Source organism: Mercenaria mercenaria, chromosome 3 (assembly GCF_021730395.1).
Source record: "Mercenaria mercenaria strain notata chromosome 3, MADL_Memer_1, whole genome shotgun sequence".
NCBI lineage: Eukaryota > Metazoa > Mollusca > Bivalvia > Venerida > Veneridae > Mercenaria > Mercenaria mercenaria.
The window spans coordinates 82322447-82346334 of NC_069363.1; the positions used below are offsets into that span (position 1 = coordinate 82322447).

The window sequence follows — 23888 nt, forward strand, 5'->3', positions numbered from 1 at the left end:
GAGCGGATACTTGCCAAATCCCCATAAATGACTGATCTGCAGTGATTGAAAGTGTTTCTTTTCTATATATTTCTCTGATGCTAATTGCATCAAGATCAATTCCAGGAATGTAATATTCTGAATACTGAGCAAATTGACTACTTAGTGACCTGGCTGTTTCACTGCTGTTAGTAATCAATCCTTTTTGCAGATTGTCATGTTAACATGGCAGCCATTTTATGAAGAAGTGAACCTCCTTTTGAAGAGTAAACATTTAGTATCTTTATGCTGCTTCTGGTATTACACCACTAAATGTTACTGCAAAGACATTTTCCACAAAAAGTTAGAGACAAATTTCAAACATGTATCTTACCTGAAAAGAACAAAAAATATACTTGTTTCTGTTGTTTACACAACTGGATGGATCCCAAATCAAAATATAACGAAAGGGATTCTGAAAAGGTAGTTGCAAATAACTTAAAACAAAGGCCGGAATGTGTAAATTTCACTTGAGGGACAGCAAAATTTACTTAATTTTGGTGTCTTAATGCCAATAGAAAGTGTTTTACAATGTAGATTTTAACAAACTTGATGAGTATATTTGTTGATCACAACTTCTTAGATATCCTACAACTTTGAGTTTAGATTTATTTCTTTGACTTTCTGAGAAAATACAAAAGGACAGCTTCTTCAACCAAATAAAAAATTGCCTCATATATACTGTCTGGATACGTTTCTTCTACTGTTTTAGGACAACTTTCTACTACATCACTTGAAGACAATGTCCTCTCATCACACTCATAGTCACTGGTTCTGGATCTGGGCTGCAAATCAAAATGACAAAATAAAGAAACATTTCAAAAAATTATTTTAGTAATACTTTTTACCCTTTCTAATAGAATCTGTATTTTTTTCATTAAAATATGATAAAATGCTGAAATTACCACAATGGACAAGAGCTCGTAGAACATGAAATGCCTCCCCTTTGATGCATCCGTTTATTGCACAAGGAGCAGAAATTAGTCACTGTACACAAAAGTTCTACTGTTTTGGGTTCTGTTACCTTGACCTTTGACCTTATAATCAATAGAGGTCATCTGCTAGTCATGATTAACCTCCCTATCAACTTTCACAATCCTAGGCTCAAGCATTTTCAAATTATCATTTAGAAACAATGTAACTGTTCTGTTTATACTATACTTATAAATTTCAAGAATTTATAACTCTAAAGTCAATAAATGTTGATAATATATTGTTAATACATACCATACTTTCATAGAAATAGTACAAGCAAGTATGGCCTTCATTTTTTTCGACCCATAGCTGCTTGGGTCTTCAAAATCAACACCATTTGGAAGACCAGTAGCCTTTACTCTGATCTTTCCTTTTTTGATGTCCAGATATGGTACGGCCTTCTTTTGCCCAGTTGCATTTTCTGTAATGATATTTTATAGATTTTCTGTTTCTGTTAGTTAAACTTTTCCCCATTTTGCATCATATCAGGAACAACTTAGGGAAGTTAAAGCTGTATGCCTCCAGATCTAAGTCACTTTTGTAATTGCTACTGAAACATCTCAGAATTACATTCCGCATGTTTTAATTAACAACAAGATAGTCTGAAAGACAGCTAAATTCCTCGCCACTGTTATGGATAGTAAAAGGGTAATCCTTCGACTTAGTGCTGTGACCTTGACCTTGAACTAACATGGATGATTTATAAATTCAGTACATCATCTTGACGAGGTGATCATTTGATCAAAGTTTCATGAAAATCCTTCAAGGGGTTTAGGATAGACAGAGCTCAAACTTTTGTCCTCGAGTTGTGACCTTGATCTTGAGCTGACATGGCTGACTGAGTTTTTGATGAGATGATCGTTTGACCCAAATTTGGTGAAAATCCTTCAAGGGGTTTAGGAGATACAGAGTGGACACAAAATGGAAGACTCAAACTTTTGAACCTAACTTGTGACATTGACCTTGATTCAGCATGGCTGACACATAATATCTGCACATGGTATTGAAGAGGTGATCATTTGACCCAAGTTTTATAAAATTCCTTCAAGGCATTAAGGAGATGTAGAGCGGACCTAGAGCTGTGACCTTGACCTAAAGCCAGCATGGCTGACTCATGAGTTCTGCACATCATCTTGGATAGGTGATTATTTGACTCAGGTATCATATAAATCCAGGGGATAAGGAGATACAAAGCAGACACAAAAATTAAGGCTCAAACCTTTGAACAAGAGTTGTGACCTTGACCTTGAGCCAACATGGCTGACTTACAAGTTCTGCACATTGCCTTGATGAGATGATCATTTGACCAAAGTTTGATGAAAATCCTTCCAGGGGTTTAGGAGATACAGAGTGAACACAAAATGGGAGGATCAAACCTTTGACCCTAACTTGTGACCTTGACCATGGCTGACTCATGGGTTCTGCAATTTGACATTTGAACCAAGTTCTATAAAATTCCTTCAAGGGGTTAAAGAGTTGTAGAGTGGACACAAAAATGGAAAACTAAAACTTTGACCTTGAGTTGTGACCTTGACCTTGAGTCAAGAAGGCTGACTCATGAGTTCTACACATTGTCTTAATGAGTTGATCATTTGACCCAAGTGTCAAGGGAATCCTTCAAGGCATCAAGGAGATATGGAGCAGACACAAAAGTGTTACGGACAGATGGAAAGACGGACAGACTGACAGAGACCATTTAAACCCCTGCCACCAGTCATGGAGGGGGGTTAAAACGCTCATTTACTAAAAAAAATGTTGCAAACTCTCGAATGCGGTAGCCATTAAAATTGGATACAAAATACAAGATATTACTTATTGTTATCTATTTCGCAAAATCTAAAGTAATGATGAATATATGGAGGCATATCCCTTTAAGAACTAGCAGATACTAGCCATGATAGCCCTATATTGCTCACCTGACTTTAACTGCTTGCTTGAACAAATTTCTTTGCTTAAGCTTCAAGAAAAAAAAAACTAGGTGAGAAGGTCATGGTAAAGATTCTTCAAGATAAGTACTGAAACCTGTTAAAATTTTTTACAGGTGGTCCAAATCTCTTTCCTGTAGCTTCAAAAACAAGAAAGTAGGTCAGTAGGTCACAATAAGAACATTAGAGATGAGTACTGAAATCTTTATCAAAAGTTATTGCCGTGATCCAAATTTCTATGCTGTTAAGATCAGTGTACAAAACTGTATATGTCAGCCTAATTTCTAGGCTGTATTTTAAAAAAGAAAAACATAGGTCAATAGGTCAAGGTCACGGTCAAGTGACCCCTAGTTACTTAGGGTCATCAGGTAATTATAATTAAAAACTTTAGGAAATATGATCAGATAATTTTTGAAGTATATTTCCCTATATAACACATATACAAGTGACACCTGGGGCGGGGCCTCTTTTCACCTCAAGGGCATAATTTGAATAATCTTATTAGAGAACCACTAAGCAAAGCTACATACCAAATATCAGCGGCTTAAGCCTTACACTTTCAGACAAGATTTTAAAAAAAAATTTCCTATGTTAGTCTATGTAAAACTTAGTACCCCCAGGGGCCTCTTTTCACCCCAGGGGCATAATTTGAATAATTATGGTAGAGGACCACTAGGCAATGCAACATACTAAATATCAAAAGCATTGACCTTGCAGTTTCAGGGAAGAAGATTTTTAATGTTTTTTTTCCAATACAAGTCTATGTAAAACTTGGGCCCCCCACCCCTCTGGGTGGGGCCTCTTTTCAACTCTGGAGCATAATTTTAAATAATCTTGGTAAAGGATCACTTGGTTATGCTACATACCAAATATCAAAAGCTTAGGACTTGCAGTTTCAGACAAAAAGATTATTTTGCTTTAGCTATATGTCTATGTAAAACTTGGTATCCCCTGGTGCAGGGTCTCTTTTCACCCTAGGGACATAATTTGATCAATCTTCGTAGAGGACTATATGGCAATGCTAAATACCAAATATCAAAGGCCTACGTCTTGTGGTATCAGACAAGGAGATTTTTAATTTTTTTCCTATTTAAGTGTTTATAAACCAGTTGGCCCTGGGGTGGGGCCATATTTGACCCTATGGGAATAATTTGAACAATCTTGGTAGAGAACTACTATATGATGCTACATACCGAATATCAAAGCCCTAGGCCCTGTAGTTTTGGATAAAAAGATTTTTAAGTTTTTCCTTTTGGTGGCCATGGCAACCAGAGTTCTCCTTGGAATTTTGAAAGGGGACCACCCAAGGATCATTCCTGTGAAGTTTGGCGTAATTCTGCCCAGTGGTTTTGAAGAAGAAGATTATTTTAGAAATTGTTGGACACACAACGGACAACGCAAGACACACTACCCACAACAGACGACAGACATTTAGCGATCACAAAAACTCACCATGAGCTAAAAACAAGTTTCAAAGCTTACAATAAGCCTTTCAATGATAGCTTAATGATTAATTACTTTTAGGTGACTTCTAAAATAAAATGAAGTCCAGTGCATAAGTTTCTTACCCCAACATGTTCTGTACTTCTGGCGTACAAGTTTGCGCAGGTCTTCTCGTTTTGTGTCCTCTTTAGCTGGAGCCCTTTGTTTGACATCTGAAAAGATTTATTGAACAAGAGTTACCAAATACGTTTGATGTATAATAGGCCCAAAAGTAATTTTTAGGTAAAAACCTACAACTTGAGATATCTAAATGCTAAATTTGTTTTATTTTTGCTCTGTCACTGTTTAATATGCATGGTATTCAGTGAAGGAACTTTCAGTGAACACATATATTCACTTTTTAACTACAGACAGCTCTGTAGAATTACATTACTATAGGATATACCATTAACAAAGTTAAAACAACTGCAATATTTACTATTACTCAGTTACAGTCTTTGAATGCTACTTAATACATCCCCAGGTAGTTAATATATACAGTTCACATGATACATGCAACATATATTGTAACTCTTCACAAAAGTAAAAAATATAAAAATAGCAGACATGCTGATGATACCAGGTATTAACCTTAAATTCTAAGTTAATGGGGGCATAATTCATGAAAAATTGGTGTCAGAATTATGCATCTTTTGTCACATGATGTAGGTGTTAAGGTGGAACATCTATTTTAAGTTTAAATCAAATCCATTTAGTAATAACTGCGATATACATGTAGTTTATGCGACTTGACAGGGCGGAACAAAACTGACTCCGACAAAGCGCCCCTAAACATGTTTAGTGGTGGTATAAAAAATGCAAAATAGTCATACCAACGTATTCATGAAACTTCTCCAACAGTTTTAATTCTTTGGAGATAAACTCCACAGCAAGGCTGGACCCAATAGTTGTTGAATCAATTTCCCCTCTTGGATCCAGCCCCACTCCTCCAAACTGAAAATGAACTGATGACAGGACACGGGTCTGAAAAGTAAAATTTAATACTATAATTTTAACATATTTTTCTTTTCAAACAATACTTTATTTTTCATAAATGAAAAATTGTGAAAATATAAAAAAAATACTAATCAGTTATGTCCATCATCATGGTTGGTTATCAGGTGTGCAACAAGAGCTGTCACAGGAGACAGCGTGCTTGACTATTTTGATGCTGGATAGTGAAACTGGGCACATCTGAGGAAACTAGAGCTGTCACTGGAGTGTTTAATGACTCCAGTTGTGGATGAAGATATTGCACAATAGCCTGAGTCTATGTCAAAAATAACAACTTAAGGAATAAGAGAGGTAAAATGTATCAAAACACTATATACATATATCCTAAGCAAAAAGGGGCATATTTCATTAAATATTGGTGCCAGAGTTATGCACCTTTTGTCATATGGTGTGGGTGATGATGTTGAACAACTATTTTAAGTTTGAATCAAATCCATTCAGTAATAACAGAGACAGAGTGAAAGTGCATCAAAACTTTAACATTAAATTCTAAGTAAAAAGGGGAAATAATTCATGAAAAATTGGCCCCCTGAGTTATGCACATTATGTCATATGATAAGGGTAATGATGTTGAACAATTGTTTAAGTTTGAATCAGATCCATTCAGTAATAGCAGAGATAGGGTGAAAGTGCATAAAACTTTAACCTGAAATTCTAAGTTAAAAGGGGGGAATAATTCATGAAAAAATAGAGCCAGAGTTATGCACCTTGTGTCATATGATGTGGATGATGATGTTGAACAACTATTTTAAGTTTAAATCAAATCCATTCAGTAATAACAGAGATAGAGTGAAAGTGCATCAAAAATTTTACCTGAAAATCTAAGTGAAAAGGAGGGAATAATTCATGAAATATTGGTGCCAGAGTTATGGCCCTTATGTCAGAGGATGTGGATGATGATGAGGAATAAGTATTTCAAGTTTGAATCAAATCCATTAAGTAATTACAGAGATAAGTTGAAAAAAAGAAAGTGTAAAAAAACTTTAACCAAGGTGGAGACGCGGAAAGACGCCGACGCTGGGTCGAGTAGGATAGCTGTCCTTATACTTTGTATAGTCAAGCTAAAAATCTGTTGTGATTTAACTTAAGTTGTACATGTGATGATCTTATAAAGGATAATTCACAAACTTTTTTAGCTATGTTAAAAATTTTGGATATGAAAAAGGTTGTAAACTACTGTTCATGTTAGTTTCATGTCATGATTGATGACTGATCTATGAAATGACAAGGAAAAATTGTTTGATACATATATTGATTGCTCTGCACATAATTTTGAAAAATAAATGGAAAAGAACTATAACATACTGATTTAAGCTAAGAATGAAAATTTAAATTCCCTGATGAACTTGCTTTCTTCCGTTTAACATTTAAAGATATCCATGTACTTCAATAATTTCCCATCCAATAATTTTAAACAAACCAATTAACTTACTGGCTGATCAATAATTTTTAATTGTGTCTGCACCACTTTATCTCTAGTTTGCCCTTTAAACGGCTCTGCCCTTTTTTCCGCTGCAGCCTGTGCATACTTTTGCTTCTGTTCAATGGTCAAATCTCGCCACTTCTGGCCAGCATTGGCCATAAATGTTGGGCCATCTACAGAACCTTACATAAAAGAAAATCACTGTAAAAAATCACAGACTTTTATCTTGTCTGCATGGTGAACAGCCTGTTGAATGAAATTTGGATTACTGTTTTAAATCATGCAACTAATTTGTTTTCAACTTTGGGGGTTATTGATATTTTAACAGAAAACAAAGAAAATGATGCAAGTCAGTTACAGTGTTACTGACCACCTTTAATCATCATATTAAGTATGGAGGCCATAGGACTCAGAAAGTTCCAGACACTGATCAGCAAAAAGATCAGTGTACCACGTGAGCTTGAACTTTGTAAAATAATGGCACTAATGGCCCTAGATCGTTCACCTGAATTATTGTATGTCGAATTCATTCACAATTTTCGGTTATACTGTTAACTGGATGATGCAAATGAAGGAATTTGTTGGAAAACATTGTGTAGTCTAGTTAATCGGCGTGGAGGTTGAGGTGTAAAAAAGCCAGCTGGTGTTGTGGAAGGCTGAGAGGTCGGAAGTGGTGAGAGAGCTGGTAAAGGTTGTGTGTCTTGCATCGGTTGCGGGGTTGGCATCTGTGGTGTGAAAAGGAGAGAGTCCGAATGCCATGGTCTATGTACTTGGAATCTCGCCTTTACTCCCATGAAGTTAATGTCTCTAAGATGAAGTCGACCAGTGCAGTGTAATGCAATAAGAGTAATTGCAAGAGTCAGTCCAAAAGCTGTTGCAATGCCTAGAGGAATAGCTGAAAAATAGGGAAAGGGTGTTGCAGTGCGTTAGGTAAAACAGTCATTGCAATGTATATGAAGTGTTGTGCAAGGTTTGACATTCTTACTATTATGTCTCCCCTAGGAGACATATTGTTTTTGCCCTGTCCGTCCGTCCCTACGTCACACTTCATTTCCGAGCAATAACTGGAGAACCATCTGACCTAGAACCTTCAAAATTCATAGGGTTGTAGGGCTGCTGGAGTAGACGACCCCTATTGTTTTTGGGGTCACTCCGACAAAGGTCAAGGTCACAGGGGCCTGAACATTGAAAACCATTTCCGATCAATAACTAGAGAACCACTTGACTCAGAATGTTGAAACTTCATAGGATGATTGGTCATGAAGAGTAGATGACCCCTATTGATTTTGGGGTCACACCGTCAAAGGTCAAGGTCACAGGGGCCTGAAAATTGAAAACCATTTCCGATCAATAACTAGAGAAGCACTTGACCCAGAATGTTGAAACTTCATAGGATGATTGGTCATGAAGAGTAGATGACCCCTATTGATTTTGGGGTCACTCCGTCAAAGGTCAAGGTCACAGGGGCCTGAACATTGAAAACCTTTTCCAGTCATTAACTTGAAAACCACTTGACCCAGATGTTGAAACTTCATAGGATGATTGGTCATGCAGAGTAGATGACCCCTAACGATTTTGGGGTCACTCTGTGAAAGGTCAAGGTCACAGGGGCCTTAACATTGAAAACCATTTCCGGTCAGTAACTTGAGAACCACTTGACCCAGAATGATGAAACTTCATAGGATGATTGGTCATGCAGAGTAGATGACCCCTAACGATTTTAGGGTCAATCTGTTAAAGGTCAAGGCCACAGGGGCCTGAACATGGAAAACCATTTCCAATCAATAACTTGAGAACCTCTCGACCCAGAATGTTGAAACCTCATAGGATGATTGTTCATGCAGAGTAAATGACCCCTATTGTTCCCTATTGTTTTTGGGGTCACTCCGTTAAAGGTCAAGGTCACAGGGGCCTGAACATTGATAACCAGTTCCGATCAATAACTTGAGAACCACTTGACCCAGAATGTTGAAACTTCATAGGATGATTGAACATGCAGAGTAGATGACCCCTATTGATTTTGGGGTCAGTCTATTAAAGGTCAAGGTCACAGTGGCCTGTTCATGTAAAATCATTTTTTGGAAATAACTTGAGAACCACTTTACCTACAATGTTGAAACTTAATAGGATGATTGGACATGCAGAGTAGATGACCCCTATTTATTTTGAGGTCATTTGATCAAAGGTCAAGGTCACAGGAGCCTGAACAGTGACTTGAGAACCACTAGGCCAAGAGTGTTAAAATTTAGCGGGATGACTGGACATGCCAGGTAGATGATCCCTATTGCAGCCAACCATCAGTGTCTCTTTGACTTCGCTCCTGAACCCTATTGACTTCTTGCCTATAGGACTTTGCATTGGGGGAGACATGCACTTTTTTACAAAAGCATTTTCTAGTTATAACAGTGATTTTCTTCAAAGTTTTCATTTAAAAAAAACCAAGTTGTTTAGCTTAGTTATTTCTTCCTCTTAATACATGAATTACAGACGTGTTGAAAGGTCTGGATATACTGGATCGTCTAAAGATTGATATACAGGTTCACTTGTCGAATCCCACATATAGCTAGGCTGTTCCAACAAAGGCTGTGGTTGAGTTTGCAAATATTCATTTTCATTGGTATAAAATATATTTGTATTTCTTCAGACAAGCTATCATCATTTGTAATACTGCTTTGGTCTAGTAACGCTCTAACCATAGGATTAGGGTGAAATCCAGTATAAACTGGTTTTTCTAGTCTTGAAAACCTTGCATTGAATTGACGTTCCAGCTTAGCACTGGATAGACGAACAACTGCTAATGTTGCTATTATAAGACAAAATAATATTGCAGTGATACAGTATAGAGGAACAAATGCGCTTGACTGGGTAGTATGAATATACATACTAGTTGCAAGGAAGGTGTCATCAATAGTTGATGTAGCTCCTGGTTCATGCATAGTAGCCTATAAAAGAAAACAAAAACTAAATTAAATCCCCCTGTCTTAAAATGATTATTAGGTGTGAAGGAATAAGATAGAGCAGATCTGATTGCACAGATGGGTATATGAGTTTTTACATTTCTTCCTTTGTCATAATGTTTTCAAAGCTTTTCAAACATACGTACATACATATATAAGTAGTAAAGACATTTATCTAGAAATTTTTTAAATGTTGTCTGCTGCAAAAGTACTACCAAAGACGAGTTTTGTCTTTAGAACGTAAATTTGAGGATTTTTTCTTGGAGTAGATTTTCTTTTAAAATTTATTCATAAGTTATGACAACAGACATATAAATACTATCAAGAAATGGCTATGTTTGACTCATTTTGGATCGACGATACAAGAAGACAACTTTGGGCGGATGATGAAATAATCGCGCTATCATATTTAGTTTATTGGACTACTACTTATTTAGATGTACGACCTAGACATTTACTCGCGTTGGCTTACCACAGCAGAACTCATTTATCTCATCGCTGGTGGAGCGATTTGTGTGAATTTATCCCTGCTTTAGTCGAATACAATGCTTTAGAAGATTTGTTAAGAAATGAATAAATATCTCGAACATGATGAATGATTTTGAATATCAATATATCTCCTATAACGTTCACATACCTATAAGGACTATTGATCTTGTTGTAAACTCTGTTCGCAACTTTACGAATTGGGAAATTATTCAAACATTTTTTGACATCACCTACATCTATGGAGAATGTAACTCACTTTTAATTTTATTACCCAGATGGGGATCAGAACTCGATGATTTTGGAAGCGATTTAATGAAAATGGTGACTGATAGCTACTTATTTTAATGCAACCAATCACATTTTTTAATCCCCCGCCGTGGCGGAGGGATTATAGGAATGGTCTGCGTCCGTCCGTCCTTCCGTCCGTAACAAAATCATGTCCGGTCCATATCTCCTAAACCCCTTGAAGGATTTTCATGAAACTTGGGTCAAATGATCACCCCATCAAGACAATGTGCAGAACCCATGAGTCAGTCTTGTCGGTTCAAGGTCAAGGTCACAACTCAAGGTCAAAGGTTTGAGCCTGCCATTTTGTGTCTGCTCTATATCTCATAAACCCCTTGAAGGAATTTTATAAAACTTGGGTCAAATGATCACCTCATCAAGACGATGTGCAGAACCCATGAGTCAGCCATGCCGGCTCAAGGTCAAGGTCACAACTTAGGGTCAAAGGTTTTGAGCCTTCCATTTTGTGTCCGCTCTATATCTTCTAAACTCCTTGAAGGATTTTCATGAAACTTGGGTCAAATGATCACCTCATCAAGATGATGTGCAGAACCCATGAGACAATCATGCCGGCTCAAGGTCAAGGTCACAACTTAGGGTCAAATGTTTGAGCCTTCCATTTTGTGTCCGCTCTATATCTCCTAAACTCCTTGAAGGATTTTCATCAAACTTGGGTCAAACGATCACCTCATCAAGGTGATGTGCAGAACTTATGAGTCAGCCATGTCGGCTCAAGGTCAAGGTCACAACTGAAGGTCAAAGGTTTGAGCCTTCCATTTCGTGTCCACTCTATATCTCCTAAACCCCTTGAAGGAATTTTATAAAACTTGGGTAAAATGATTATCTCATCAAGATGATGTGCAGAAATTATGAGTCAACCATGCCAGCTCAAGGTAAAGGTCACAACTAAGGGTGGAAGGTTTGAGCCTTCCATTTTGTGTCCACTCTGTATCTCCTAAACTCCTTGAGGGATTTTCATCAAACTTGGGTCAAATGATCACCTCATCAAGAACTCATGAGTCAGCCATGTCAACTCAAGGTCAAGGTCACAACTCAAGGTCAAAGGTTTCAGCTCTGTATCGCCTAAACCCCTTGAAGGATTTTCACGAAACTTGGGTCAAATAATCACCTCATCAAGACGTTGTGCAGAATTCATGAGTCAGCCATGTCAGTTCAAGGTCAAGGTCACAGCTAAAATCAAAGGTTTACCCTTTCACTAGCCATAGCAGTGGCGGGGGATTTAGCTGTCTTTCATACTGCCTTGTTTTTTAAAAATTGTTGATGGGTGGAGCTATTTGTATGTATAGACAATCCTTGTGAAGAAAACTTTCTAAAGGGAATATGACACAAACGCAGTTGGATTTGTTAAAGAAGTGTAAAACATTAGCACGTATTTCTTCTTCAAAAAAGTCTATCATGTCGAAGAAATTAAAAAAGGATGGATTTGGGGCGTAGAATTCTTCACGTGAGGAAGCCATCCAGCTGGCTTACGGAAGGTCGGTGGTTCTACCCAGGTGCCCGCTCGTGATGAAATTGTGCACGGAGGGGCATCTGGGGTCTTCCTCCACCATTAAAGCTGGAATGTCGCCATATGACCTAAAATTGTGTCGGTGCGACGTTAAACCCAACAAAATAAATAAATAAATAAAAAAGGATGGATTAAAAAATATATACTGTTGTACATACGAGAAATTTATTACTGAATTTTATTTACTTTTTTACACAAGGGACAATTTTAAAGTCATCAAGAGTGAACATTTGTTCATCACACATATCCCAATTAATGTAGTATTCAGTTAAAATGTCCTCTGTGGGAACAACTGATAGAGATAATAATAATGAACAAAATATACCGTACTATATATGGAAAATGTTGCTGATTAATCATAAAGTTTAATATCAAAATGAACACAAAATAAAAGTACTATCTAGGTATTTTACCTAAAATGCACATTCCGCAATAGATTGGTTTGAATAAGTTGACTTTGGCTTTATGAAGTTCCACCGCAACCAGGTCTTCATTAAAGATGGTGCTGTGTTTGTAGGTAGGTTTGGCAGCAACTTTCTTGAGTCTCTTTTCTTTATGCACCAATTCAATATTCTTATGCTGTCTGGCATTCTCCATTGTTTTTCCGAAGATGGAATTATTAAGGAGCTTATAGAAATTTTTCTGGAAAGTTGATGTTGCCTTTTTCCGCATTTCAGTGTTTAAGTTGATATATGGCTTCATCCATGCTTCCTGTTCGAATGTGAGAATTCTGTGAATGGATTTGAGTTTCATGCCCAAACGAAGGTAGAGCTGTAAATTCCTGTAGTGTACCACATAATGATCTTTATCTTCTAATGTGGTCAAAAGTTTCTTAACATTTCCACGATGAGGTAGTGGATCTTCATCAGACAATCCATGCAACTTCTTTAACAGCTGTTGCGCGTATGGGGAAAGCTGTTAGTTTGAAATAGCCTTTCTTTCTGGTGCTAAGGGAAAACAATTATGGCTATCATGGAGGTGCTAAGGGTTTTCCAATGATACCTCGAGAATGTAGCCTATGTTTCCTTCTTCAGGAACTGACATTACTTCAAAGTTTTGAACGTCACAGTTGTCCATGAAGTGGAAGTCACCTACCGGAAGTGGTTGTATCATTGCCCATGAATAGAGATTGTTTGCATCGAGGTATTGCAAACATTTAGTAGGTTGTGAAGGGTCATAATCAGGCAAGTAAGCGTTGTTTGCTTTTTGATAACAATGTGAAATCTGAGACACACCTCCACGAATGCCGGTCTCAATCATCAATATTTTATCCATATCTGTCAACAACTCGAGATGAACACTCGTTATTTTCAAGCAAGCTGACCAAGATAGGCCCGGTGAAGTGTAGAAATGACAAGGGTCTAACTCGTACTGCTTCAAGCTCATATTACTGAATGATTCAAACACATCACTCAATAACACAATATCAATTTTCAGGTAAAGGTTGTGATATTGTCCTAAAGTCTCCATGTTAAACGTTTGAAACACAGTCTGAGCATGTTCATAATCCGCATCCGAAATATGTTCCTGTTTAACAGATGAATAAAACTTGTCTATCGGTGGTAATTCTTGCTCTTCAAATCTGTCAAAGGAGTCCATGTATTCGTACGGGTAAACGCCTTTGCGAAGCAGTAGATTGGCTTCATCGTGCGTATCACATTCTGAAAGCAAATGTGGGAATGCTTCCATTCCATCTTGAGCTAAATTGTCAACTAAGGTCTCTAAGGAGCTTGGTAGAAACTGAAAGCTGTCAATAAAGCGAAGTCTTCCCAGTGAAAAACTAACGTAACGCTCCGAATTCTGAGCAATGCAGGTTAATCTGTGCTCTTTGAAGCATCCAATATGCTCGCAGAGTATGTGAGCATCAAAATTTTTCAGGTTATGAAATATCACAGGAATGAACTTCGCTTGGTGGCAGTTCAGGTTGCAACTGTTGCAAGCTGGGCCTATTATCTCCCCTGTCAGATGGTTATGATGTCTCACAATCCTGTCGTATGTCTTGTCATAGATACTAAATTGTTTCTTACATATGCAACATTGGACAGCATTTTGTATGAAGTCCTCGTGTTCCTCAGTGATATTCATGGGTTCAATCACTTGAAGAATTTCTTGAATTTCTGTTTGCTCTTGTAACAAACATTTCTTTAAATGAATTCTTCCATTATTAAACTAAGTTTTCGATACATTTCAAAATGTTTGTTCATGTGACTGTCCTTTTCAGTTCTAAGTTTTATTGAAATTTTTGCTTGACGGTCTAGATCTTTTTGCATTTTGTTATTGACAGCAATCAGCTCGGCCTTGGTCTTCAAAATTTTCTCATTTTTTTTGTTTCAACTTGAGCTCTGCTTTCTGCAGTATCTTCCCTTATTGTCCAAGTTTGCTGCTGCAAATTTTTAATTTCATGTTTCAAGTTCGCATTTTCTTCACTGTAAATTCCAATTTCCAAGTTTAAATAATTTTTTTCTGACCTTAAATTGTCTCTCTCAGCAATTGCATTGCCTCTTTCGACTTTCAAGTCAGCATTGCGCTGCAATTGAGCATTAAGATCTTGCTCCTTATTATATAAATCATTTCTCATTTGCTCGATTTGATTTCGTAAATCTCCTATAATGTAAGTGTTTGCAGATTTACTCTCTTCCCACATCTCTGCAGACATGTCCAAAAATTTGTTCATAAACCTTTCAGTCATAAGTATTAATTTTGAAAATACTGATGAAATAAAAATAAAAGCGTGTTGTAACGTGTTGTAATGTGTAAGGCTAGAGACAGTGTATTTAAAGAAAACTCAAACAACTCCACCTCCTTATAAGTGAGACCAAGTGCTATTGGAAAACGACAGAGATAAATGAACATTTCAGTTCATGAAATCATTGATTGACAGGAATGATTATGTTGAAGTTACAGCCTGGACAAGAATTTACATGGCACAAGAGCAGGTCTGATATGATGTTACAATGGTACATCAAACCCGATGGTGTCTATATATCCAATCATAAATTACAGAACTAATTGCTAGTGAAACTGTCACATCTAGTAGTACTACATTATTTTGATTATGTTTCAAGAACTGCCAATGTTTTCAGTTTCTCTGTTAAGACCAGTCATGTCAACAGTAGTTTAACTCCACCTTCCATACCTTACTGCTTATGTCAATCATATCATTATCTATGTATGCATGCATTCAGTGACCACGAGTGATTTGGAATTCACGAGTTAATTGTGGACACAGTTTTATGAAAGGATTATCAAAGGAAAATGCCCCTGGGTCCCGAGTGACGCACAGGCATGTATCATGCCGGGTCCTTTGAGCATCGTTTGAAAATCTCTCGGGTCCGGACCCGGAGTCCTGGGTCAAATGGAACCCCTGTCCCATGATCAGACTGATCAGGTTTTACCAGTTTATTTCATAGACTGTTTCTATCAAATATCTACATATTGCCTTATGAACTTGACTGTTTTAGTGTGACTTCAATCCCAACAAAGAACAAACATAAACAACTACCTCACTGTCACCCTCCTGTCCTTTGCCTTTTACTTGGTGTCTTTGCATCTGTAAAAGACAAAATGTTCAGATATTAGGGTTGTGTATCAAAACACAAATTGATTCAATTTTTAATTTTAAATGAAAGGGATTTTGCAAAAAAATTGAAAAGGCTCTCTCACCATTCAACGGATGTTTTTTCTTCATCAAGATTTTACTGAATTTTTATAATTCAGCTAGAGGTTATTATGTTAGCTCTAAGTTTTCATGTCTTTAATCTGTGAAACTAAGAAAGTTTTAAGTAAATATGAAATCAAAATATGTTAAATGTTAAAAAATTGTGAACTATGTTTTTGTACTACACCTTTATATTCCCTCAACTCTTCTTTTAATGATTCCACCTCTTCTCTTAACCTGTCTATTTCTTCCTGATGCTGAAAATGAATAAATTATGGTAAAAGTATATTATCAGAACCAAAAATATGTTACTGAAGGTCATTCTTATGATAAACATCCTGCATCATCACATAAAATGTTGCGTTGGGTATTTAAGATCAGCCTAGATTTCACTTTTTTATTTCATTAAAATTTTGGACTCATGGATGAAATTTCATGTAATATTCTACTAATTGGCTTTCTTTAAACAATATCCATTTGGATAAAAAGTAGTAGAAACAATAAACGTCTTAACAGTATTTATCATTTAAACAACCAATTACTGCTGTGGTTTTGCTTTGTTTTAAGAGGGATGAGGATGTTCGCAATTAATGAATAATGAACTGTCAATCATTAATGTTTACATAAAACAGACTGTCCAATCAGGACTGTCAAATACAATTGACCTGGTTTACACAAGAGAGCATGTGTATTTTGTGTGTGTGATACCCCTTGTGAGCACTTGGCCTTGGTATGAATAGAATAACAATAGAGGGAGGAGTTAGATAAAAATTATCGAATTCATAATTCTCCTTTTAATATTTGTCTTTCTTTTTATTATATAATAAAAAACAGCATCAACTATCAAACCTTCTTTGTTGTATTAAACATGAACAGTTCATTAGTCTTTCAGTGTTAGCAAGCATAATGTCATGTCACTACCATAATGAGCCAGGCATTTTTTTAAAAGCTTAAACCACTGTACTTATTTCAAACATTTTTGATTAGGTTGAAATAAACAAATAGAAAATTGAATTATTTCATTGCTTTAATCATTTTACTGATTATTTCAAGTGAATTAAATTCCCACCTTATTTGTTGCTGCAACATCCTCTGTGGCATTTTCTTCAACACTGTCTTCTGTCATATCTGTTTGGTCATCATCAACCTGTTAACAAAGAGTAGAGCAGTCTGATAGTCATACATTTCTTCTAAGGTTGGCCTTCACACATATTTAACTGTAAATATTTGTGCCTTTATTTGATTTTAAGGACTCACTTGGGGATCAGTTAACATTTTTTGAACAGTTTTGGTTTTCATTTCGTATCAATTCACAATAATTTCCTCTCTCAGAAGCCAAAAATGAATTTGAAAGTTGATATCTTTTATTTGATGAAATTCCAGAATTATCAGAAGATATTTGACATGTGTTTACAATGACACCCTTGTGAAAACAACAGCCAGGATATAAATTTAGTCAAGGTATTTCAGGACCTAGACTGGCCCCAGTAGACTGATAATAAATATATTTTTACATTTTTCCCTTTCTGATGAATTCAATTCCATAGAGACAAAACCAGTCTATTTTAGAGATTTTCACAGAGGAATGATGTTGAACTTATCTGTCTAGTACAATCCAAAATGCTCTCAGAGAGATGATTGGCACCTATGGCTATTAGATTACCCATGGATAATTTGATACACCATGCCGGCAGCCTGGAAAACGTGGGATGGGCTCCTGGGATGGGATGGACTGAAGGTCATGGGATCGTGGGCCCAAGGTCAGAGAAATATATAGTGAGGAACATGAATTAAAAGTTCAACTGGGCAATTAAGAGGTCAGCTAAGGATAACAGGGACACAGCCTGTAATTACAATTCCCAGAGTGAGACTCGCACTGTATTGACCACCAAGAAGGGAAAGAAAGAAAGAAATTACCAACACTAAATCCTCTAACTTGTTAGAATGTACTTCTACGGTTCCAATATAAGTGATGAAAAATTTATGGACTGTATTTTTTATAGTAGCAAATGCATTTTTGGAAAAAATATAATATATTATTGTCATCACTTGGTGTTAATGCGTAACATCCATTTCTGTTATAAGTTTATGTAAGGCAAAAAAGCAGTTATTTTTGAACAAAACTATGAATTCTTGTCACCATTAGGTGTTAATGTAAACTCTTTTTTTTATGATAGTATATAAAGCATTTTGGTACAGAAATATGTCATTTTTGGTCAATTTGTGTTAATGTAAACATCAAACTATTCCATGAAATTGAAAATTGTCCCATACACTGTCTCAAGAAATACTCCATCCTTTTTAATATTGCCCCTGGACAGACGTTGTAGCTGGTAGGAGATTATCTACAAAATTGTCTGCATCCTGTCCTTCGTTGCCCTGTACAACAAAATCTGTCCGCTTCAATTATCCCCTCTCTCTGTAAGTTTTCATGTTTAGGTCAAACTTTCCTACTATCAAACGATTGCTGCTCAACACCTTGATCAGCTCTTGTCGGTTCAAGCAAGCACGTACTCCATCCAAGCTTTTGCAACCCTTTTGGACTGACCTCCTTTTCTCATAAACTACACTATGCTTTAAAACTTGCAACAGTTTTTCACCATCATAAGTTGGACCTGTACATCAAGAAACATAACTCTAGTCAGCTTTTTGCAAGAATGATGGCCCTTTTTAGACTTAGAAAATCATGGGTAGGACAACATTTCTATTACACAAAAAAAATCAGATGAGCGTCAGCACCCGCAAGGCGGTGCTCTTGTTTATCATAAGTAAGCAAAAAAGCAATTATTTGGAACAAAATATAATCATAATTATATTGTCCACTTGGTGTTAATGTAAACATCATTTTTGTTATAAGTAAAGCAAAAAAGCAGTTATTTTGAACAAAATATAATCATTTATTGTCCACTTGGTGTTAATGTAAACATCTTTTTTTTATGATAAGTATAACTAAAAAGCAATTATTTGGAACAAAATATGGTCATTTATTGTCCACATTGTGTTAATGTAAACATCAAAATCTATTACCAATAAATTGAAAATTGCCATATGTTTGAGAATCTCCCTTTTTAATCCCCGGCCGTGGCGGAGGGATTATAGGAATGGTCTGCGTCCGTCCTTCCGTCCGTAACAAAATCGTGTCCGGTCCATATCTCCTAAACCCCTTGAAGGATTTTCATGAAACTTGGGTCAAATGATCACCTCATCAAGACGATGTGCACAACCCATGAGTCAGCCTTGTCGGTTCAAGGTCAAGGTCACAGCTCAAGGTCAAAGGTTTGAGCCTGCCATTTTGTGTCCGCTCTATATCTCCTAAACCCCTTGAAGGAATTTTATAAAACTTGGGTCAAATGATCACCTCATCAAGACGATGTGCAGAACCCATGAGTCAGCCATGCCGGCTCAAGGTCAAGGTCACAACTCAAGGTCAAAGGTTTGAGCCTTCCATTTTGTGTCCGCTCTATATCTCTTAAACCCCTTGAAGGAATTTTATAAAACTTGGGTCAAATGATCACCTCATCAAGACAATGTGCAGAACCCATGAGTTAGTCATGCCGGCTCAAGGTCAAGGTCACAACTTAGGGTCAAAGGTTTGAGCCTTCCATTTTGTGTCTGCTCTATATCTCCTAAACCCCTTGAAGGATTTTCATCAAACTTGGGTCAAACGATAACCTCATCAAGGCGATGTGCAGAACTTATGAGTCAGCCATGTCGGCTCAAGGTCAAGGTCACAACTGAAGGTCAAAGGTTTGAGCCTTCCATTTCGTGTCTGCTCTATATCTCCTAAACCCCTTGAAGGAATTTTATAAAACTTGGGTCAAATGATTACCTCATCAGAACAATGTGCAGAAATTATGAGTCAACCATGCCAGCTCAAGGTCAAGGTCACAACTAAGGGTCGAAGGTTTGAGCCTTCCATTTGGTGTCCACTCTGTATCTCCTTAACCCCTTGAAGGATTTTCATCAAACTTGGGTCAAATGATCACCTCATCAAGAACTCATGAGTCAGCTATGTCAATCCAAGGTCAAGATCACAACTGAAGGTCAAAGGTTTCAGCTCTGTATCTCCTAAACCCCTTGAAGGATTTTCATGAAACTTTGCTCAAATGATCACCTCATCAAGATGTTGTGCAGAATTCATGAGTCAGCCATGTCAGTTCGAGGTCAAGGTCACAGCTAAAATCAAAGGTTTACCCTTTCACTATCTATAGCAGTGGGGGGGGGGATTTAGCTGTCTTTCAGACTGCCTTGTCATATGTTATAATATGTCTTAATATATTAAATTCATTTCTGTCATTGTTTTATATTGAAATTTGTCAATTATTGTTTTCTTTTTATTTCCAGTGTCTTTATCAGTTTTATTTATTTCCTCACAATTGGCATGACAAAAGCCCACACCAACTCTTGCACCATCACAACAAAAGCCCTGTGGTTTAAAACCACAACTTTTGCATGGCACTCTAATGTCAATTTTCATATTTGCAGCCAAACTGAACCACCATCTTATAAAATCTATTAGACTCAAACTTTGCATTTCCATGTCTAAGTTTGTAATTTTCAGTCTTATAATTGCAAAAAGATGCAAAAGTACAACCAGATTTCATAACCGTTGAAACAATTCACTTCCCATCTCGTTCCTTGCAGAAGTTTCCCTGCTAAGCACATGCAATGAGTCTAATTTACCTTCATTCCACATAATTTTACAAGGTCTTTTATTATAACATACCCATGTATGAACCTCGCACTTGGAGCTTAGTCTAAAATGTGTATATATAGTCAAAATTGGGCTCTTTGGAGATTTTTTCTATTTCTGTTAAACCTAATTCACTATACTCTTCATCATCCTCCCTTTTAAGCCAAACACTACCACATTCACATGTATTTTCAGGAATGCCAGGACACAGTATTTCAGCTATCACTGCAAATCAATTTACTTCGTAAAAGCTTACTGTCCCTTTTACTTGGTGGATGATCACTCCTACATTCGAAATTCCATAACCCTATGTCCACCTCAAAGTTTCCTATAAAACTTTCATCCAAAATGTCGGTATTTATCTCTAGTTCATCATCTTCAGCAATCAAGTCACTTGTTGGATTGTTGTTGGTTAGCAATGATTCAGTTTCAAGAATGTCCAAGCAATCTTTGTTACTTTTCAAAACAGAAAGATGTTTACAGACCTCCGCAACTCTACATTTCTTTTGTGACCTTTTAAAGCAGCATCCGTCAGTCTCTCCATTCAATTGACTGTAAGCAATTTCGTGTCAGCTCTGAAACTCTTGAAACCCTTAAGGATTTTGATGAAATTTGACACAAATGTTCACTACATCGATGTGACATGCAGAGCACATGTTTGAATGATTCGCTTCAAGGTCACACTTAGTGGTCAAAGGTCGTATAACTTTGTTTTGTGTCTGCTCTGTGACTAGAAATGCTTGAAGGACTTCAAAGAAATTTGGCACAATGTTTACAACATTGAGGAGACGTTTAGAGCGCATGTTTCGGATGGCTTGCTTCAAGGTCAAGGTCACACTTAGGGCCCAAAGGTTATACCATTGGGCGTATATATTGCTCTTCATTGCAGTAATCTTGTTACTTGTTTCTTGAAGGTTAAATGCATAAATGCTGGACAGTTATCATGTCCATTTAAAAACAGAAAACTTTTGTGTTTCTTTCCCCCATATTAATTCCAGAGGTCACAATGAAGGCACAGCTTCTTTCCAAAGTCTAACAAGACATGAGGTCTGTCCCGCTGATTTAAGAAGTGCTGGACTCCTTTCAAACTGTTTTTTATCAAAGTGAAGTTCATGCATTATTGCTGACTTGGCAACTTCACTTTTCTCAATAATATCCAACCACTTTGTCCTTAGAACTGGCACGTTAGGAAACGAATGAAGTGAAATTCATATTTCTGCGAGTTGCCCCACAGCCTTCAACAACACAGTTAAAATTAGCTATTAATTGCCTAATTAATCCAATTTTTGCACAGAGTTGATCAGTAGTGATAGCATTTCCCGTAAAAAGTACAATATGGCGTGGGTTAAAGGTCGCATGATACCTTTTTAGCCAATCAGCAAGTATGAACAAATGACGTCATCTGTTCATTGTCAAGGGCAGTCAGTCAGTCAGGATTTCTCGCCCTTGGGCGCAACAGCAATAAAATGTAATTAAAAGCAACAAAAGTAAAAACGCAAGTTCTGATATAAGCTTTTTATTACATTATCATGCAGGATCAAAAGCATATGTTAAAATCAGTTTTTTTTTAGCTCACCTGAGCACTTCGTGCTCAAAGGTGAGCTTTTGTGATTGCCCTGTGTCCGTCGTCCGTCCGTCCGTCGTCAACAATTTGACTGTTGACACTCTAGAAGTCACATTTTTGGCCCAATCTTATTGAATCTTGGTCAGAATACTACCCTCAATAAAATCTTGGATGGGTTCAATATTGGGTCATCTGGGATCAAAAACTAGGTCACCAGGTCAAATCAAAGGAAAAGCTTGTTAACACTGTAGAGGCCGCATTTATGACTGTATCTTCATGAAACTTTGTCAGAATGTTAATATTGATGATCTTAAGGTCCAGTTTGAATCTGGGTCATGTAGGATCAAAAACCAGGTCACCCGGTCAAATCAAAGGAAAAGCTAGTTTACACTGTAGAGGCCACATTTATGACCATATCTTAATGAAACTTGGTCAGAATGTTAATCTTGATGATCTATAAGTCAGGTTCAAATCTGGGTCATTTGGGGTCAGAAACTTGGTCACCAGGTCAAATCAAAGGAAAAGCTTGTTAACAGTCTAGAGGCCATATTTATGAATTTATCTTCATGAGACTTAGTCAGAGTGTTAAACTTGTTGATCTTTAGGATAAATTCGAATCTGGGTCATGTCGGGTCAAAAACTAGGTCACCAGGTCGAATCAAAGGAAAAGATAGTTAACACTTTAGAAGCCACATTTAAGACCATATCTTAATGAAACTTGGTCAGAATGTTAATCTTGATGATCTTTAGGTCAAGTTTAAATCTGGGTCAAGTGGGTTCAAAAACTAGGTCACTAGGTCATATCAATGGAAAAGCTTGTTAAGACTCTAGAGGCCACATTTATGACCGTATCTTAATGAAACTTGGTCAGAATGTTAATCTTGATGATCTTTAGGCCAAGTTTAAATCTGGATCAAGTGGGTTCAAAAACTAGGTCACTAGGTCATATCAAAGGAAAAGCTTGTTAAGACTCTAGAGGCCACATTTATGACTGTATCTTCATGAAACTTAGTCAGAATGTTAAACTTGATGATCTTTAGGTCAAGTTCGAATCTGGGTCATGTCGGGTCAAAAACTAGGTCACGGGGTCAAATCAAAGGAATAGCTAGTTAACACTAGAGGCCACATTTATGACCATATCTTAATGAAACTTGGTCAGAATGTTAATCTTGATGATCTTTAGGTCAATAGGTCAGGTGAGCGATACAGGACCTTCATGGCCCTCTTGTTTTTCATTTCTTCGATCTTATGACCTTTAGAACTTAGAGCATTTTTTATGAATTTAATAAGATTGGTTTTAACTGACTCTACTCCATTCACTATGCAAGGAATCAAAGAATTTTTCAGAAACTTACAATACATAGTACATTTTATTACACTTTCATCCTCCAAATCATTTACCTGAACTTCATCACCATTACTTTCAGTCTCTATGCAATTAATAAGTGTCCTGTATATATACTGCAACTACAGTAAAAGTACTCGCCTGTTTCTTGGGAAATTTTCACTGTATAAACAAAATTATTTTCTTAAGATCCATCCATCTCACTATAGGCATTCATACAGGTAACTCTATGCTATGGTCATTTACTGATCAAATAATCAACTTTCCTCTTTTTGTGTGATTTCCTGGTTTTCGAAACTGAACGGACACTGGTACCTTTTTTTCTTGTGTATTTCTTCTTATCTGTACTGGTCTAACTTTGTTGGATTTTTTCTGTTGTTTAGGAACTGGGTGGTTTATTAGAATGTCTTTTTAATTCCACCTAATTGTTTTTTAGATCTTCCATTGTCAAGACATTATAATGTAGCAATACATTTTCATTAGAAAATTGAAGTGATTCTTTTAATGGATTAAGGTATTTTTGTTTGTAATA

General features: G+C 36.7%; 1 protein-coding gene across 2 annotated transcripts; it reads right to left on the minus strand.

The window, feature by feature from the left end:
- Positions 1–687: 687 nt before the first annotated feature.
- On the minus strand, positions 688–17246 carry LOC123524256 (uncharacterized). 2 transcript variants are annotated; one of them, XM_053539074.1, is made up of 9 exons: positions 16824–17246; positions 15942–16011; positions 15599–15646; positions 9722–9779; positions 6847–7019; positions 5234–5384; positions 4487–4573; positions 1246–1414; positions 688–803 (listed from the first exon to the last, which is right to left on the minus strand). In XM_053539074.1, exons 3-9 carry the CDS (start codon positions 15644–15646, stop codon positions 743–745), a joined length of 747 nt encoding a protein of 248 aa, XP_053395049.1. In that variant the 5' UTR covers positions 15942–16011; positions 16824–17246; the 3' UTR covers positions 688–742. The 2 variants fall into 2 exon arrangements, with proteins under 2 accessions (XP_053395049.1, XP_053395050.1); XM_053539075.1 differs by lacking the exons at positions 9722–9779; positions 15599–15646; positions 15942–16011; positions 16824–17246 and adding an exon at positions 7343–7478.
- Positions 17247–23888: the final 6642 nt, after the last annotated feature.

Bases quoted from the DNA above. Each gene is read 5' to 3' on its own strand.
- LOC123524256 (XM_053539074.1), bottom strand. From the start codon at position 15,646: ATGCAAAGACACCAAGTAAAAGGCAAAGGACAGGAGGGTGACAGTGAG. The intron at 5,385-6,846 runs GTAAGTTAATTG...TTTACTTTTCAG, and splicing joins TAAAAATTATTGATCAGCCA to ACCCGTGTCCTGTCATCAGT. The intron at 1,415-4,486 runs GTAAGAAACTTA...ATATCATTACAG, and splicing joins GAAGTACAGAACATGTTGGG to AAAATGCAACTGGGCAAAAG.